Raw genomic sequence first — 20,341 nt, forward strand, 5'->3', positions numbered from 1 at the left:
AGGCTTTACCCCCAAATCTCCAGGAATTTCCCAGTGTTTGGGGGTGTGGAAGTGTGCCAGAGAGTGGTGCCTGTCGGAGTAAGCGTTGTTCCTGAGTGTCTTTTTTGCCTGGGTTGTAGCTCATTGTACAAGGTGATTGTTGCTAGTTGGCGAAGGTCTGCCTTGCCTGGGACTGACTGCTGGACCCACCCTCTGCCGGGTGAGCCTTGAATTGAATTAGGCTCCTCCTTGCCAGAAGCTGTTGCCCTGTGGCTCTTAACCTGGAGTGTCTGTCCTGGGGGCCCTGTTAGAAGCTGAGTATCTCTGACATGCCATAGATATTAGGGTTTTTTTATTCCGCAAGCTCTTCGCAAGTAGTCTTGTGAGGCAGTTTGGCAGGAAGTACAGTAAAAACTGAACCATTTCTGGTCAGACATATAGGTTGGACTTCAGGAAAGCAAATTTTAACAAACTGAAAGTTATGCTGGGTAGAATCCCATGGTCAGAAATACTTAAGGAGAAGGGGATTCAAGAGGGGTGGGAGTTTCTTAAAGGTGAAATATTGAAGGCACTATCACAAATGATTCCTATGAGAAGGAAAAGCAGGAGGAGCCTAAAGAAGCCAAGGTGGATCCATAAACGTCTTTCTAATGAGTTGAGAAATAAAAAAGGCTCATTTGGGAAATGGAAGGAGGGCCTTATAACCAAGGATGAATATAAACATATAACCAATGCTTGTAGGGAGTGTTAGAAAAGCTAAAGCTCAGTATGAACTTAGGCTAGCAAGAGATGCAAAAAACAACAAAAAAGGGTTCTTTGCTTATGTTCAAAGTAAGAAAAAGAGCAAGGACATGGTAGGTCCATTGCAGGGACAGAAAAGTAAAATTTTAACAGGCTCAGTTCCTACTTTTGGTGCGAACTGCTCAGTTCCTACTTTTCCTCAGTCTTCTCCTGCGAGGGAAATGGTGCTCAGTAACAGAACCCATGATGTGGGAAGGGGGTTACAGCCTAAGATTAGCATAGGGGTAGTACATAAACACCTAGTTTCTTTACATGAAATTAAATTCCCAGGGCCAGATGAATTGCTCCCAAGGGTACCAAAAAACCTCACAGATGTAATTTCTGAGCCTCTGTCCATCATTTTTGAGAATTCTTGGAGAACAGGTGAGGTGCCTCCAGGTGGGCAAATGTCCCCATCTTCAAAGTGGGGGGGGGAGGATCCATGTAACTACCAACCTGTCAGCTTGATGTCTTTACCGGGAAAGGTTTTAGCACAAATCATCAAACAGCCAGTCCTTGAGCACTTAGAACAGATGGCTGAGATTACTAAGGGTTCCTCAAGAACAAGTCATGTCAAACTAACCTTATCTCTGTTTTTGAGAAAGTTACTACCTTGCTGGATCAGGGGAATGCTGTAGACATGGTTTATCTCAATTTCAGTAAGGCTTTTGATAAGGTTCCACATACTATCCTTGTTGACAAGTTAGTAAAATGTGGTTTGGGTCCTATTGCTATTAGGTGGATCTGTAATTGGTTGAAAAATCGCACGGAAAGAGTGCTTGTTAATGGTTCCTTATCATCTTGGAGAAGAGTGAAAAGTGGAGTGCCTTGGGGATCGGTCCTCGGACCTGTTCTGTTCAAATTTTTTATAAATGATTTGGATGAAGGAATAGAAGGAATGTTTATTAAATTTGCAGATGATACTAAATTAGGAGGGGTAGCAAATATGGTAAAAAGAGTCAGGAAGGATACAGGCTGGAAAACTGGGCTAAAACAAATAAAATGATTTTGCTTTCAGTAAGAGTTGCAAAATACTTGCTCCTGCCAAAGGGTGGTGCTAGCGGGCCAACAAGGTCAGAGTATACAGTCTCTAGAAATTCCTCATTGTGAGTAGTGGACTTCCCTGTGTAGCTTGGGCCAGTCCCCTTTGCTTTAAGACATGTGTCACATCTCTCTTTTGCCTTGTCACAAACAGGAACAGAGATTCCACAGTCCTTTAACAACTTCTCAACACTTTGCACACTACGGTGTCCTAACTTGACATGCCATGAATACAGACATCTGCAGTGATCACAAATACCTTGGCTAGTTTTATAAATTTGTCCTTCACCATCATCAACAATTGCTGAGTCTTCACTAACATCCACAACATAATGAAATCCATTTCTCTCTTCCACCACAAAACCAAAGCCAGATTTCTTGCCATCAATCATACTTTCACCTGATCTGTTCTCGAGAATCACGAAATAATTATTTTCTACAAGTTTCTTAGTTGAAATCAAATTCTCTGCTGCTTCAGGAATCAGTGCTACATTCTGTAATATAACAGCCACTATATCTCCATTAGTTGTAAGCGTCTGAATTGGCACTGTTCCAGTCCCTTCCACATAAAGTGGTTCTTTATTTGCTTGCAAAAGTCTGGGTCTACTCTCAGTATCAAGTTCACAAAAAGATTCACGGTATTTGTATACATGTATACATGATCCACTATCCAACAGGAACAATTTCTTATTCTCAACATCCTCATTATCACAAATTCTTAGCAAACAACCATTGTCAACATTCCTCTGAGCATCTCTGCCATTTCCTCTGGTTTGAGGTCTGAAATTCCTTCTATTGTTAAAATTTCCTCTGCTGTTATAATTTCCTCTGCCAGCAGGTGGCGTTCTTTCATAACAAGTATCTGAGCTATTAGCCATAGCATTTGGACCATAGGCTCTGCTTGATTTACAGTCTCTGGAGAAATGATTTCCCCCACATGTGAAACAAGTAATTCTTCTGCCTCTACGCCCATGTCTCAAACTTAAAACAGCCATTCCATCAGACAGTCTCTAGATCATCAACTTGTCTTGCATCTGTTTCCTCTTTCAAAACTGACAACAAATCCTCTAGTGATGAATTCTTTCGGTGTCTCAGATAAAGCACAAGACTTTGTAGCTGGGGGGCAAACCTTTGAGGATTGTGGCAATAACGTCCTGGTCCTCAGGCACCTTCCCCAGATCTTCCAATTGACTGTAGATTGCCATGAACTTTTTGAATTGGGCAGGTAATGAATCCCCTCCCTTCATTTTAAAATCATACAATTGGCTCTTTAGGTACAGGATTTTACTGGACATTTGTCCTTCATACTTTCTCTTCAAAAATTCAAGCATAGCTTTTGCAGTATTTAAGGTATGCAGGTTATTTGAGGATTAGAACTTGGTTGAGTTAGCAGTGTAAATATTTAATAAATGTACTTGTCACCAAGATTAAGTTCCAAACATCCTAGAACTTCACTTCCTCAACTCAACAGACAAATAAAATTCACCCAATGAATTTAACAGGATGCATATATGAACCTTTAATTCCTGAGCCCTCAAAGACCTGAACAAACCCTGCTGTCCTTCATATCCAAACAATGGACCACATTCAGACATCCCAGCAGGGCCTCTGAGAGGAATTTTATGAGGTGATGCAAAAAAATTTCAGGGCCCCTTTCCTGCTCCATTAGCCATCGTTTTTTTTAAAATTCATAATGGTTTAAACATAATGTCAAAAAAGGTTTAAAAATAGGATTTGTGTTTACTTAAAAATGAGCATTGCTTGCCTTTTTTTGTGAAAAATGTCTAATGACAGCATCAAAATTAATAGTTCTGGCAATGTTTGATTCGATACTCAGCCTGGCCAAATCCACAAGACGTTCTTGAGACACTGTACACCTTAAAAAATTCTTAATCAGCTTGTGTTTACTAAATGATCTCTCTGCAGAAGCTGCTGTTGCTGGAATTGTTAAAAGAATTCGTAAGCTGACACAAATATTTGGAAACAGGTCACCAAGCCCCGTGGCGCAGAGTGGTAAGCTGCAGTACTGCAGCCCAAACTCTGCTCACAACCTGAGTTCAATCCTGGCAGAAGCCAGGTTCACATAGCCAGCTCAAGGTTGACTCAGAGCAGAACCACAAGTGACAAAAGGCACAGGTTGGACACTTGTCAGCTTCCCTCAAGTTTTGGTGGGAAATGTAGGCAGCTTGGCGGAATGTTGGACAAGTGACAGTTGAAAAGTCCATTGGACAGCAGTCAGAGAGCCAAGCTGCAAGACCAGGACGCCTACATTTCCCGTCAAAACTTGAGGGAAGCTGACAAGTGTCCAACCTGTGCCTTGTGTCACTTGTAGTTCCGCTCTCAGCCTTCCATCCTTCCGAGGTCGTTAAAATGAGTGCGCAGTTTCCTGGGGTTAAAGTGCAGATGATTGGGGAAGGCAATGGCAAACCAACCCGTAACAAAAAGTCTGCCAAGGAAACATAGTGATGCGACGTCCCCCCTTGGGTCAGTAATGATTCAGTGTTCACACAGGGAACTACCTTTACCAACAACTCTGTATTCTGTTAATATGTTCAACAGATCTAGTGGTTTTAACTGTGCAATTCCAAAATTTGCCTTATGCACTGAGGGTAAATGGTGCATTTCTGTCAAAAAAATCCTCATCATTATGGCCATCAGGATATTGTCTTCATAACAACAAAGCTTTTTCTTTTAAGTCATTTTCAGACATGGTGAGGTATTTCCACAAGAAATTGCATTTTTCAGCCAACTGCTTCACAGCGTTGAATCTTACAGTTAATCCTGCTGTAACGCTGCCTATAGCAAAACATGAAACACAGACCTTCTGAAGCAGGCTTCTTCTGGCGAACCATCTGGGTCATTCATTTCCAGCAAGTCTTTTGGGAATGCTTCAGGCAATGAGATGTGACCATTGATAACATACTTTCCTATTTTTTTTAGAAGGAAACTCAATTGTGACGCAACCAATGGCCGAATCCACACTTCCCTACCTTCCACTTTTCATGTGCATTAATCGCGCTGGATTCTATCCCTCAATGTCCCAGTCTGTGTTCACATCCCTTCTCTTACTGCCGCTGCCTCACGCTATACTTTGTCCACATCCCTGGTCGAATCGCGCAATATGGGGCGGGTTTAGATCTGACGTCGCCAATGACAACATCACGTTTGTCAGGTCCAGTGTATATCTAAACTGTACTGACTCCATTTTCTAATGCTTCTAGTGTTTAAGTGCTTTCTTCCCAGGTGCACCAGTTCCCAGGCAGCGTTCCCACCGGAGGCGACTGTTTTGTCTAGCACCGTTCCACCAAGCATTGGCCTTGAAGGAGAGCAGCTTCCCAGGACTGAGAGATGTTGTTTTGAGAACTGTGGGGGGAGGCAAATCCAGATGGGTATTGTTACTCTGTACCTCATGCTTTGCCCTTCATTGGTAACAATGATCATGTACCATCCTGAGTCTCCTATTCGGGACAGTGGACTATAATGGACCTTTTCTGCAGTAAAGTTTCCTTATTCAAACAATGGACTTGTGTTTGCTTCTAAAGGGAACCCTGTAGTGAGAGCCTTATCTAGCCACAGTCTGACATTTTGTTACCAATCATGCCTGAGTCGGGCCCAGCGGAATCCAAGGTTGTCCCAGACAGGGATCCTTTGTTTGATCCGTATGCGTCTCCCGACAGTCAACCAGTGCAAGCCCAAGACTCCCAGGAGCCGAGACTAGCCGGGACTGGGACCGGAGCCTCCACTCCTACCCCGACTCTTATCGACCTCGGGGCTGAAGGGACAAGGCCGACGGCAGCCGCTCTCCCCTTGATCTCGTTACCCACCCCGTCGGAGTGGGGAGCCAGACCCCGAGAAACGAGAGAGCGCCGGGCTGGTGGACTGCATCCACGAGTTTCGATGGACGGGCGCCGAAGCCTAGGAACTGTCCCTGAGCTAGATAGCAGCCAACCATGGCGATATTGGAACAGGATGACCGAACAAACGGAGGGGGACACATCCCACCGCGGCGCCCTGAGTTGGGATTATTCAGAACTTGCTCCGTGGAAAGAGCCAACGGAAGTTCCTGAACAAAGTTGGGTGCAGATGCAAAGTCGCACCCATGCTGTAGATTCCGGCATCTCGGCAGTGACGGGCCTGGCCAAGGGAATTCTAGCAGCGAGATCGCGAGTCGATCAAGGAGACTCTCCGCCTTGGGGCCCATTTTCCCCGGTGAGTGCAGCGAACGGAAGTTCCATGATGGAGCAACCGGGGCCAAGTCAATGCAACAGTTAGAAGCTAGACTGATGGATATGGAAGAGAGTTTGGCTCATGCCATTCATCTAATCTCGGCAATGGGGGCAGGAGAGAGACTGTCACCTGAAGAGATGGCGGTGCAGATAGCTACCCTACAAAGTGTCATCTCATATCCGGTGGAGGAAGTTCTGCAACAGCCGTCACCTACGGGAGAGGAGGAAGCCTGCCCTGGAGAACCGGGAGAACAGCCCACGGAATTTCCCAGACAGGACGAAATTCCACCTAGAGGGGATACCCCGGCTGAGTCACCTGGGGAAACTCCAACTGAACCTCCTAAATCGGGAGGGGATCTACCGCCGGACGAGACTCCAGCTGAGACCCCCGCTGAGCGGCCTACGGAAGGGGAAGAAGAGCCAAGCGAGGCACCGGTGATACCCCCTCATACTTCTCCGATAACGGTCCGGCCGGACCAATCGGAAGAGCGCCCGGCTCCACCTGAGGAGGGAGCGCCTCGACAACCGCTGGAAATTGTCCCCATCCTGCAAACTCCAGGGGACGGTCTACCGGCGCCACGAGACCAGCCTTTGCTTCCCAGAATAACGACGCCTGGAGGGGCAAGCCCGCGCGGCCTTCCACCCATCCGGCCTTCGCCGCTGCGGCCCCTCCCGCTTCGACCGCAGCCCATACCTTTGCAGCAGCCGATCCGTTGGCCACAGGATCAGCCCGTATTACCACCCCCGAATCAACCGGGAGGGCCTACACCACTACGACCCCACCAACCCCCCCCTCAGCGGCCGCTCCTCACTCAACCACACCAGCCTCCTCCACCTCGACAGCTACTGCCGACGCCCCCCGTGTTACCAGCCAGACCAAGACTGCAGCCACCTGCTCGGCCACCACTGCAGCCTCCGGCCCAACCTAGGCTACCTCCAGCCCAGCCGAGACTACCCCCTCCAGCCCTGCCCCGGCTGCCTCCGCCAGCGCAGCCGGTGTTGCCGCCGCCAATACAACCAGCGCCGTTGCCCCAACCGGGGCCCCAGTTACCCCCCCTCGCGCCCCCGGCGCCATTAAGACTTCCGATGGACTTCTACCCAGCACCGGCTCCGAGACAAGATCTCCCGATGGGCTGGGTGAAACTAGAAGCCACTTTTTTTTTTTTTGTAAAATTTTTATTGGGTTAGAACATTAATATTTTTACATTACATTGCATTCAATTATCCCCTAATTTTTCGTTTCTAACCCCCTCCCTTTCCCCCCCTTTTGTTGACTTCCAACAGCTTTCCCACCCTCTGTCCCTTTTCCCTTACTTCTATTAATTTCCTCTATCTAAAACAAATATATATTCTCCATTATATTAAGCAGTACATCTTTAACTCTTTTACTTACTAAACATCCAAACTATACTTCTTTAGATAAACAATTTATCCCATTTTCCAGTTTTGAATATTTCTGTATGTCATAAACCATAAAAATTTCCCACATTTAAATCAAACAATTTGATTTGTTCTCTCTATATTAATCATTTCTTCTTTTTATAGTATTTCTATATAACTCATCACATAGTCAGTCATTTTAACTCTTCTATACATTCAGTTTGGTGCATATAAGTCTTATCAAGTAAAAAAAAAATATTGTTAATTACTCAATCCTCATGTTTAAACCGTTAATTATTCTCTATCAATATTCTATCAATTAACCTTTACATATCTATATATATCTCAATCAATTAATTAATCTAACTGCTTATAAATTCACATTTCTCTTCCTCCCCCGGTAAAGTCACCCCTCTCTTTTATACTTTTATTGTACTTCAGTAGTTCTCAAACTGCCACAGTTTTCCTCCCACCTCCCACTTCTTCTCCAGATATTGTTTCAGCTTCTCCCAGTCTGTGTTAAACTGCCCTGAGTCCAGATCTCTCAGTTTTCTTGTCATCTTGTCCATTTCAGCCATATACAGCAATTTGTAGATCCAATCTTCAATAGTTGGCACTTCTTGTACTTTCCATTTCTGCGCATACAAAAGTCTAGCTGCTGCAGTCATATAAAATATCAACGTCCTATGGTGGGCTGGGATTCCCTCCATTCCCAAGTTTAGCAGCAGGAGTTCTGGGTTCTTATTTATTTGAAACTGTAAAATTTCACTCATTTCTCTTATTATTTCCCCCCAGAACTGCCTAGCTACCTCACACGACCACCACATATGATAGAGGGAGCCCTCATGCTTTCTACATTTCCAGCATTTATTAGAAGTGTTCAAGTTTCCTAGCGCAATCTTCTTTGGTGTCATGTACCAACGATAGATCATTTTGAAAATGTTCTCTTTAATATTAATACATGTCGTTGTCTTCATTGTAGTTTTCCACAAGTATTCCCATGCCTCCATTGTTATTTCTTTATTAAAATTTATAGCCCATTTCACCATTTGTGTTTTAACTGTCTCATCCTCGGTATACCATTTCAACAGTACTTGGTATACCTTGGATATTCTTTTCTTGTCCTCTTTAAAAAGGGTCTGCTCTAGTTCCGAATTCTCTGTTCGTATACCTCCCTTTACAGAGTCCGAGTTATACAAATCTCTGATCTGTCTATACTGGAACCAATCGTAGTTCGGTGATAGTTCCTCTTGCGTCTTTATTCTAAGTTTAGACACTTCAGTTTTAGTTATTTCTTTGTACGTTAAACATTGTTGTTCATTATCAACAGCTCTCGGATCTATCACCTCGTATGGAACCACCCACAAAGGGGTTCCTTCTTGTAGGTAAATTCTGTACTTCTTCCAGATTGTATATAAACTTCTCCTTACAAAATGATGCAGGAACATCGAGTTGACCTTTACTTTGTCATGCCATAGGTATGCGTGCCATCCAAAAAATTTTTTATATCCCTCTAGGGCTAATAGTTTCTTATTCTTTAATGTCATCCACTCTTTTAACCAAACTAGGCAGATTGCATCATGGTAAAGTCTCAGGTTGGGCAGTTGCATTCCGCCTCTTTCCTTTGCATCTTGTAGAACTTTTACTTTCACTCGAGGCTTCTTGCCTGCCCAAACAAAATCTGATATTTTCCTCTGCCATTTTTCAAATTGTTTAGAGTCTCTGATGATTGGTATTGTCTGTAGCAAAAACATTACTCTTGGTAACACATTCATCTTAACTGCTGCAATCCTGCCCAACCATGACAAATTCAGTCTATTCCATTTGATCAAGTCTCTCTCTATCTGAGTCCATAATTTTTCATAATTATTCTTGAACAAATCTATATTTTTTGCAGTCAGCTCAACTCCCAAATATTTCACCTTACTAGTTACTTCACAGTCCGTTGTTTCCATTAACAATTGTTGTTTCTGCTTAGTCATGTTTTTACATAATATCTTTGACTTCTTTTTGTTAATGAAGAAACCTGCCAAGTCACCAAACTCCTTGATCTTGTCTATCACTTTTGGCATGTTCTCCAATGGATCTTCTACAATTAACATTATGTCATCTGCAAATGCTCTAACCTTGTATGAATAGTCCTTTATTTTTATTCCTCGTATTTCCTCGTCTTGTCGTATTTGTATCATCAGAATCTCCAATACTAAAATGAACAACAATGGAGATAACGGGCAACTTTGTCTTGTTCCTTTACTAATCGTCAATTTCTTGGTCAGTTCATCATTCACTACAATTGCTGCAGTCTGGTCTCTATAAATTTCTTTAATTGCTCTGATGAATCTTTCTCCCAATTGTAGCTTTTCCATAGTGGCAAACAAAAAATCCCAGTTTAAATTGTCAAACGCTTTTTCAGCGTCTACAAAGAAGAAACCAACCTCTTTGTCACACTAGAAGCCACTTTTGATGGGGATCCCTCCAAACTAGGATTTTGTAATTCCCGAGTTGGTAAGACTAGTCCATTGACTAGGGCTGAAGCGATGATGTCCCTCGAACAGCCAGAGTCTATAAGGGCTTGCACTCGGATGTGCATTTTTCTCTCTGGGTTAATTAGAGTCACTGGCATGAATAAGATGGACCCAGGCGGCCGGTTCCGTGCCGGGACGGGCTTGCGATGGATCTGTCGGTTGGGTCCCTTTACGACAGATCCATTTCGTTTCCCGACTGGGGGCTTTCCGGATTTCCCTCGGTATTGGGGAAAGCAGGGTCGTATTCCATAATTTCTTCAGCTTCCAGTCCCCTTTCTGCGGCGGGTCGTTGGGAAGCTCCCCGACCTCTGTGCGCTCGTGGAGCTGGAGTCGGGCGTTGGAGAGTAGGAAATGGAGCCAGGGTTGGACGCCTTATTTGGAGCGGGGGTCTTCGCACAGGCCGGTAGGGGCATTGCGCTGCAAAGTGACCGGCTTGTCCGCATTGCAAACACAGCCCTTGTTGCCATCTAGCATCTCTCGCTCCACGGGTAGCGTATCCAGCTCCTCGTCCTCCCTTCTGCAAAGTTAAGGGTTTTCTTTGTCCCGTTTGTTGTTGTTGTTCAACCAAACGGACTTCATTTTTTTTTCATTTTTTCATCAGATTTTCACTATAGCGTTTTTTTGCTAAATTGCTATGACGAGGCCACACCCGTATGATGCCTGTGATTGGTTAATGTTTTTCTATGCCTTCTTCTTTGAAATCCATTGGACCATTATTCTGGCAGGCTAATTTGAACTGATATTTAAGGTGGGGGTGATCCAAACTCTCCAAACGGGCAGACTAATTATTTGATGCTTGAATATAATGTTAGAATGATGGATTTCTGCTATAACGGTAATTTTGACAGTTAAAAAAAATAATTTTAACAGCCACCGATATTTCCGACTGTTCGGCATCCTAAAAATGACACGGAAATGGAAATGACGCCACCCCTTGATGTCTCTGCAGGGATTTTGGAGCACCCCGATTAAGATTTATGGCCGGGATTGCGCAACAATGCTGGGAAAGTCCCCTTTTTAAAAAAAAAAAAAAAGGGAAAGGGCGGGCGGGCAGGCCTGCTGCGGAGACAGTGGAAAAGCTTGATAATTGCACGGCAAAGAGGGATGGTGTTCCGGAAAGGCTGCAAACACGGAAGAGGGGTGGTTTGAAGGGGGCGGTCTCCTTGTGAAATGCTTCTATTTGTTCACATCCATGGTGAGAAGCACGCAAGAGAAGCGTTTGAACGCATGACAAATTCGTCTGAGGCGCAACGCGAAAGACGCGAGAGAATGGCGGGATTGAGGTAAGAGTATGTGAACAGCCCTCTGAGAAGCGAATAATGGGCGGGGGGAAAGTGGAAAACTTGAGACGTGTGGATTCAGCCAATGTCAAGGCCTAGAGTATTCTTCCCATTTTCTAAACTCCCACCTGAACCTGAGATTCTGTTTCTTTCAGTTCATTTTTGTCATTTTCTGCATGTGTTCCTTTATTAAAATTCAGTACATTATTACCCAAATCAACTGCTCCTTGTTTGGGAATGAGGTTTTCAAGAGTTTTTTCTTGTTCTAATTCTATAGGTAGGTTGAATGGAAATTTCTTTAAAGGCGCCCTTAATCCAACTTTTGAAGGAGATTTTGTTGTCCCCTTTTTTCATGTTCCTCTCATTCTTTCTTTTCGTTTGTTAGCTCCTGATTTGTAAGAATACATTTTCAATGGATGATTTATAATTTCTTCTTTTATATTTAAAAAGGGGGAAATTAATTCCTAATCTGCTCTGATCATTGCCATGTTGCTTAAAAAAATCCTGAATGAAACCAAGCCGAAGAACAGGACCACGTACAAAAGAGTTTAATTTTCTTGCTATCAAAACTCAAATATAAAGCACAACAAAAAGCCAAAATCAATTTTCTTGCTTTCAGAACACAATTGTAAGGCACATAATAAGCCAAAATCAGCCGAGGAGTTATGAAGATTTTCCAAACTCCCGGCTGGAGGTGGCAAACTCCCGGCTGGTGCTTTGTCATAAGCCACGTGTAAATCAATTATAGTCTGCTACTGCTACTTTTCTCTTTTACATAGAAGCCACATGTAAATCAATTATAGTCTGCTACTGCTACTTTTCTCTTAGAAGCTTCTGTTCCCGAATGAAAAATCATTTGGGAACAGAAGCTTCTAAGAGAAAAGTAGCAGTAGCAGACTATAATTGATTTACATGTGGCTTATGACAAAGCACATTGTGCGAAATGGGGCCTAATTTCCAAGCCGGCAAACCCATTGCCACCTCCAGCCAGGAGTTTGGGAAATCTTCATAACTCCTCGGCTGATTTTGGCTTATTATGTGCCTTACAATTGTGTTCTGAAAGCAAGAAAATTGATTTTGGCTTTTCGTTGTGCCTTATATTTGAGTTTTGATAGCAAGAAAATTAAACTCTTTTGTACGTGGTCCTGTTCTTCGGCTTGGTTTCATTTTGTTTGGGACCACCCCCTCTTGGATTTACTCTAAAAAAATCCTGAGCCAAACTTACAGAGTTTTAAAATGAATAAATCAGTGAAAATGCACCCTAGCCCTAATGTCACTACAGCAATTAAGGAAAAGAATTAGAACATACCTTCAACTTATCTAACCAAAGTTGCCCTTTATAGAGGGATTTAGAATGTACTAATACACCAACAACACCCACCCACCCACCCCGCCCCGCAACAGAGGCCCCCCGCCTAAACATTCTGTCTGCCTGGCTGGAGAGGGGAGAGTCACGTGATCTTCTAACTGGCACGTGCTGCCCCTAGTGGAAGATCTTGAGAACGCAATGTAACAACAATGTAAAGGATAAAACTGTGCTATGTAGGCCCGCAACGTAAGATATGAATGCTAATCTTCATATGCAAACATTTAACGGGACTGCAGGAAACTCTTGGGCCCCCTTTGGCCTCTTTGGGCCCCCTCTGGGCCCCTGGGCCCTGGTGCAATGCACCTGCTGACCCCTGACCCCCTTCTCATAGGGCCTGCATCCCAACAACCTCAAAACTGGGCCCGCTCATGGTGGCATTGCCATGTTTTCCTACTCCCTGCCCTCTTCTTCCCAGCACAATTGAACCCCAAAGCTGGTGCCTCAGCAAAGTGGAGCTTGTGTCCTCCCATCACCATGCCAGAATACTAAATCCCCTGGCTTATCAGTGGTATACCAAAAAGTAAGAAAAATGTTGAATACTCTTTATTGGTTTGATTACTGAAAACAAGAAAAAGCAGTTTTTCAAAATAAGAAACTGTTTTCCGGCAACTTTTGAATTATAACTTTCATCAGCAAGGGGTATGTGAAAGCTCCAAATTTTGGTCAGTGCAGTGTGTGAGTGTGTGTGGGGAGTACGCAAGAACACTGCCTACAGGCTATTTGCAGTATGCGAACCCAGGATCTTCCTCCCACAAGAGGGAAAGCCGTGGGGTGCGTGTGCACGTGTCTGTGTGGCAAGGCATCCCCTCCACATTAAAGTGCAAAAGGAGTTGTCTTGTGTTCCTCCACCTGCTCTCATAACATCTGCTTGGCCATGAACCATGCAAAGTAAGCCCTGGGGTGACCTGGTAAGACCCCAAAGGTTTGCAAGCCAGTAAGATCCCCTGGAATTTTTTTTTAAACCCTTACGCCTTACCTAGAATGTTTTTTCAAAGTGGTAAATTGAACATATATGCTCCTCTGTTGCTCCATAATAGACTGTTGCCAAGATGAGGCTCTAATAGTCAGTCTCCTTATTAAAATTAAAAGACCCAATTTCCTATCCAGGACTCCATGGGCTTAGTGACGATGGATGATGCCCTAATTGGACTGGCAGCTTCCTGTTGATGCTGGTGGAGAACTCTTCAAACTGCCTTCCAGTCTTCCCTCTGGTCCTACTGAGGGACTCTTCCCATTCCTTAGATGCTTAGAAGGCGTCTTCCTAGGCTGTCCGTGCTCTTTCTTCTGCCTTTTCCTCAATGGCTCTCGCTTACCCAGCTCTTCTTCACTTCTTTTTCTTGAAGATCTTCTGCCTTCCACCCACTTCTCTGCTGTCTCTCTCAGAGCATCTTATATACTAATAGCCAAATGGCCCTGATCTGAGGACAGTTAAATCTGGAAACTGGAGCCATGAATGGACAAGACAGACCTTCCTACACACCTGAAAAATGCCCCAGGTTTTCAGAAAAAAATTAATTAACCAGATTGAAATTGATTCCTGTTGGCAGCATTACCTATGCACAGGGTGAAATAACAAGAAGATTTGTCACCAAATCTAACCTAAGAAAAAGGGAGTCGTGACACGCCTGTTGATTAACTTAACTGATACCAGAAACTATTTCTGACGTTGTAATCAGGGAAATAGGATTTGATGGCTATTGCAGCTTCTTTGTCCACGAGATCAGCAGCCCTCTGAAAAAATACTGACTGTGGCTGTGTGCCTCCTTTTCTTTATTTAAATTGAAAATATCTCTGAAATTATAGGTGTTTAATACCAGCTTGTGAATATAATAGATTTGATTTTCCATCTAGCACAGAACTGAACTTGTTAATTTGGTGTTGTGGTTATGCACTTCTGTTGGTCGCGCTTCAGGTTTTCACCTCGGGAAGTGGCCCCTCTGTGGTTAAAAAAACCCACAGTTTTTGCATAAGCATATCATAACCCTATGAGGCATTTCCCCCCTCGCTGTGATTGTGGTGAGACCTACATGGAACCAGTTATGAGGTATGGTTGGATTCCAGGTCACAACAGGTTTAGTGGGGGGAGTACAAATTAATTTAAAATTTCTTTTTCTTGAAATCTAATGTTTAAAAAAGGGTCAACTACAATAAGTTCCTCCTTTAAACATAGTTGGTTTATATGAAATCTGAACTAAATGCAAATCTACAATTTCTTGAAGATGAATGTGTGACCCTGTTATAAAAATTTGTTTTTCTTTATAATGAACAAATTGGGTTAGGGTTTTGTCAGCTGTCTAATACACAGCCTGTATAGTATAGTGACTAGGATCTGTGTAAGCCAGATGAAATCTTTACCCTTCCATTAAGCTCTTTGGGTAACCTTGAGCCTCCCTCCCTCTCCCCCCCCCAGCCTATGTCACAGGGTGGTTGTGAGGATAAAGCAGAGGAAGGGAGAACAAGGCACATTTCCCTGAGCTTCATCAAGGAAGGGCAGGCAGGATAAAATGTGCTAGACAGATAGACACAGCTCAAGAGACTCGATGTCATGACTTGATACTGGGGTCCAGGGATTGGCAACTCCACTAGAAGTGGCTCCCACTGATCCATCCTGATAGGCCTGGTAGCCAGGGGTGGGCAAAATGAAACAACTGAGCTGGAAATACATGTAGAAATGGCTGTTTCATTTTGTTAAAGTGGCTTCCAGGACAGTGAACCAAATCTGGGAAACTAAAGTATAAAGACAGACCCCCACCAAAAAGTTTGTGTGTTTTGTTTTGGTTCTTACTAGAGATGGGCATGAACCGGGAAAATACCGAACCATGCAGTTTGTGGTTCGTCGCATTTCGTGAACCACACACTTGCATGAACTTGCCCCGGTTTGTGAACTGGTTTGTTTGGTTTGTGAAAACGTCACTTCCAGGGCAGCAAAAGGTGTGCAGAAAGCTCATCCCCCGTTGCCTAGGAAACTAATTGAATAGCACCAGGCTGTCTGCAGTGATGAACTGAAAAACAAACTGGCTTAAAATTTGTGGCAGTTCATCAGAAATGGGTTCTGACGACCTGCCGGTTCATGTGCAAGCACTGAGTCATTACTGACTCACTGGGGGATGTCGCATCATGACGTTTTCTTGGCAGACTTTTGTTACGGGGTGGTTTGCTACTGCCTTCCCCAGAAATAATAAGTAGGATTTTAGGAGTCCCATGGCGCAGAGTGGTAAACTGCAGTACTGCAGCCCAAGCTCTGCGCACAACCTGAGTTCGATCCTGGCAGAAGCTGGGTTCAAGTTGACTCAGCCTTCCATCCTTCTGAGGTCGGTAAAATGAGTACCCAGGTTCCTGGGAGTAAAGTGTAGATGATTGGGGAAGGCAATGGCAAACCACCCCATAACAAAAAGTCTGCCAAGATTATGTAATGACGCGGCATCCCCCCATGGGTCAGTAATGACTCGGTGCTTGCACTACCTTTACCTAAATAATAAATAGGATTTTAAAATTTTTAATAAGTTACTTTAATTGGCCTCATTTGTGGTTATTTAAACCACTAGTTTAAATTGCCTTGATTAAATTGATTTTTAAATGGCCTCAATTTAAATCAAACCCATCCAGATGTTAGGCAAACCTCAAAAATCAAGTTTGTAAAATGTGTATGACTGACAGCACAATGTCCCCAAGACCGAAATTATTTTTAAAAACTAATTTAGAATTTCTACCACCTTCCTTCATAGCCAGAGTCCTTGCACAAGGGCTGTTGATACCGAGGGCAGGAAAAAATCCCCACCAGGGTGGGATCGCACTACGGAACCATCCCCAGGAGTCCCTCGAGCCTTCCGTTTCCTGACTCAGGCGCTGAAAAGACATGCAGAGAAATGGGCGAAGAGCCGCAAAGAGGGCAGATGCCTCTGCAAAGGAAACAGTTTCTCCTTCCCTCTTTCTCATCCCAAGCAGCAGTTCCCCAACAAGCACCTTGCTCCCATCCTCATGTTTTTCATAGAATCCTAGGGTTGGAAGGGATCTCTAGGGCCATCTAGTCCAGCCCCCTGCACAATGCAGGATATTCGCAGCTACCTCCCCCGCCCACACCCAGCACTGCTGTCAGATGGCCATCTAGCCGTGGAGCTTTTATTTCCGAGTGCCGCTGTTTTTGCTGACTTGTGTATTACAAAGACCTCTGGGCAGCCGCCCCAAATGTCGGCCTCGTGTCAAGTCTGTGTGCCCGGCAACACGTGGTTTAGCGTACCCCACGCCCAGACATCTCACTCAGTTTTTGAACATCAGGTTGAAAAGCAGTACACCTCTGGGTATCAGTTGCTGGGAGGAGCCAGCAACAGGAAGAGGGCGCCATGTTTTTATTTACTTCATTTATACCCCACCTTTCTCCCCTAAGGGGCCCCAAAGTGGCTCACATTATTCTCTCCGTCTCCATTTTATTCTCACGATCACCCTGCGAGGTGGGTTAGGCTGAGAGCATGGCTGCGCTTCCATGGCAGATTTGATCCTTGGGTCTTCTAGTCCCAGATCGCGCCCCCTTTGTGGGGTTCCCAGAAGCATTTGGCACCTGCTGGGACCAAATGTGGACGAGAAAATCTTTTGGTCGTATCTTTGAATATAACACATGGAAATGTTTTTATATTTGCCAGAGAGATTAATGAATGGAGCATTCGGATTTCCAACAAGGGCAGAACAGCTATGGGTAAAAAGCACATTGTGCGTGCCTTTTCTCACTAGGTGGCTGCTTTGGCTAAAAAATGAACAGATGTTCAGGCAACTGGCTCCTCCCCTTAACCCCCAGCTGACATGAACTTCAGAGAAGGAAGTGAAAGAATCCCCTTTGAAGCAGACAGATCTTCTTCACTTGGCTTTCTTATGTTGGCATCTAAAGCTGAGCTTGTGGGGAAACACTAAAACCTAAGAAGGAAAGTGAAATTCTACAGTTTGTGAAACCTGAATAGAAAAACAACGGGGAAGATCAGCAAGGGTCACCTTGGAAGGGCTTTTTGGGCAGCGTCAGAAGAAGGTAATATTTCCCAAAAGTTTGGGTTTCCCCCCCAGTATTGTGGACTTGGGTTTAGATGTTCTGTCTGCATAAGAGTTACCAAGAATATTGTCTTTTCTACCGAGAAGTGTTGTAAACTTGCACAATCAATAAAAAGTTATTTTCAGCTATCCAGGGGAAAGTTATCTTCTTTAATCTGTCCTGCCTTTCAGTTTGTAGCTAGAAGCAGAAGATTATTGCTGGGGGACAAAATAACACAGTAAAGGGAGTATATGAGCATTTCTCCCTTGGTTTCTGCCTGACCAGATATACTCATGTTAAAGTTCAGCAGTATGTTTCAGGATAAATTTGAACTACAACTGACTTGAACGGTTCTGTGTGAAAGCCCAAATTGTCCAACTGCCCTTATTTACTGAGGAAGTCTTTGAGTGTTCCTGGTTTTCCTTCACCCACTTGGGGCAAAGCAGTGCCCAGCCATGCAGCTTGAGAGGATGTTGGGTGCAAACGTACTACGCACCAGATCTGAAGGATGACTCCATTATGAGCACTGCATATGACTGAACTTGGTCATTTATTTATTTATTTATTCTATTTGTTCGTTAAAATTAATACACAGCCTTTATTCTTGGCTCAGGGTGGCTGATAGCAGGAAATGTATTCCGGTTTTCCTTCCTGTAGCCTGTGGGAGCTCCTAGGCACATACCTAGTATGTACTAGGTACATATGTAGTGATCAAGTGGAGAGCAAGTGGAGTGCAAGTGAACAGGGAGGAGCACACGTGAGTCTGTTCACTTGCCGTTCAAGTGTCATTTGTCACTTGTAGCTTGGCCCTATATCTCTTTCCCAGGTAAAATTATGCCATTATTTTATCAGTTGGAGAGAGTGCTGGGGAGGATTTTTTAAAAAGTGTTACAGTATAAGTTGGTCAGTGCCTTTGGTAAAGTTTTAATCTCTCTGGATCAAAGCAAAAGAATTAATACGGGCAATAGCATCTATTTTACCCTTTCAGCGCTAAGGACAGAGTCAGAAGGGCTTGATACAGAGGGTCTTCTTTTCTCTACTCCCATTGCAGACCCCGACACATTCATGGCCTACTCCTGGCCCTGTTAAACTGGCCTCACTCTTTCAATAAACACATTGCTTCCCAGTTTCACATCTGCTTTGGCCCTCAGGGAGGGGCAGATCCATTCTGAGGGGAGAGGGTCAGAATGCCCATGGCCCAGGGCCTGCCCTGCTTCTCTGCCCATTTCCCCCTCCCCAGCCAAAGGGGAACTCTTGCCGTGACAGGGACAGATCAAGGCAGCCCATTACAAGCTGAGCCAAATCGCCCCTGCAGTGCTGGCCATGCCACAAAAGCCACTGGGCTCTAGGCTTGCCATTTTCCAGGTGGGACCTGGAGATCTTGCAGAATGACCACTGGTCTTCAGAATGCAGAGGGAATGGCAGCTTTGGAAGGTGAACTTTATGGCATCATATTCCTGCTGAGCTCCCTCTTTCTCTCCATGCCACCCTCCCTTAACTCCTCTACATCTCCAGGAATTGCCCCGCCTGGAGCTGGCAACTCTCCATGAGCTCAGATTTCTGTCCGAGCCCAGCACCATGGGCCTCTCCCCTAGGCTTGCTCCTGGCCCCACCCCAGGCTCAGCAGGGCAGTGGGCTGCCAAGAACCTGGTTAATTAAAGGGCCAGGCCTCCCCCTGCAGTGTGGCCAGCTCTGACAGTTAGAGAGTGACGGAATGCTGCACATACAAGATTGCCTTTAGTGCGCCATCCTATCGAGCTGCAGTAGTGAGTGCAGGACAGGATCTTTCAGAATAAATGGCCGGCGGGGGGAAGAACAGGGGTGTGTGAACAGGGGTCTTACATACATTCATTTTGAAACACTGCAGAATCCTGTTCTCTCCCTTGAGGATGATTGAATTGGAAGGTCGACTATTAAGGTTTGGGACAAATATTTTAAGCACTTATTTCGTGCATTTTTATCTGGCTGTTTCTTGCAGGAGCCCAGGGAGGCATTCATGCTCTTCCCTCTCCCCTGTTATTCTCACAACGGTCCTGTAAGGTACATTCAGCTGTGGTGTGTGTGTGACTGGCCCGAGGTCACCCAGTGAGCATTTAATGGAGTTTGTTCCTGATTCGTTTCTCCAGTGTAGTAGTCAGCTTTGGGCCTGGGTGCTGCATGGGGTCCAAAGTTCCCTGTTTAAAGCCGCTCTGACACACCTTCCGGCAGTTCTTGAGGCTAAATCATGGCTTACCCTGGAGCTGTTCAAAGCAGTCAAATGACGCCAGGCAACATTTCTCTCTCGTCAGTGTGGTGGGCTGGTGCTTGCAGGTACTTTTTTTGTTGGTTTTAGAAAATGTAAATTTCTCTCAGGTGATACAAAAACCGAGAGACTTGGATGGTTTTGCAGACTGGAGAGGGGTTGACTGAGGGTTGGGTTTTGTTGGTTTGCCTTCTGAGATATGGAAACTGTTGCAAAAGGGTTTCTTTCTAGCTGGTAGTTGGAGTCCCCAGGCTAAAGTGGTGCTGGACTGGTCAGGTTGGAGAAAGAAGCCTATCCAAGAGTCTCTCTACATGAGAGGCCTTGGTATGTGTTCATCAAGTGTCGGGAGACACAATGTAAGTCAGGAACCGTAGTTTAAAAAGACAGAGCCATTGGAGATCGCTCCTCAGAGGGTTTGTTAATTTCATCTTCGCCTCCTCCAAGGCTCTGTCAATTTCTCCTCTCCAGTCTAAAACTGTGTGGGATCTCAAACAGGCAGCAGTGA

General features: G+C 44.6%; 1 protein-coding gene across 2 annotated transcripts in view; it reads left to right on the forward strand.

Moving 5' to 3' along the window:
• Positions 1–17,402: 17,402 nt before the first annotated feature.
• The window catches only part of BCL2L14 (BCL2 like 14), a 38,538-nt gene continuing 35,599 nt past the window's right edge, over positions 17,403–20,341 (forward strand). The window contains exon 1 of one of the 2 annotated variants that reach the window (XM_055000161.1): positions 17,403–17,594. Coding sequence is in view for 1 of the 2 variants with exons in the window: in XM_055000160.1 (XP_054856135.1) it covers positions 19,819–19,904 (86 nt within the window). In the remaining variant the exon portion in view is untranslated. Of the gene's footprint in view, positions 17,595–19,809; positions 19,905–20,341 lie in introns of those variants that run through there. The other variant, XM_055000160.1, reaches the window with a different exon arrangement.

This window comes from Eublepharis macularius, chromosome 16, assembly GCF_028583425.1.
Source record: "Eublepharis macularius isolate TG4126 chromosome 16, MPM_Emac_v1.0, whole genome shotgun sequence".
NCBI classification, from domain to species: domain Eukaryota; kingdom Metazoa; phylum Chordata; class Lepidosauria; order Squamata; family Eublepharidae; genus Eublepharis; species Eublepharis macularius.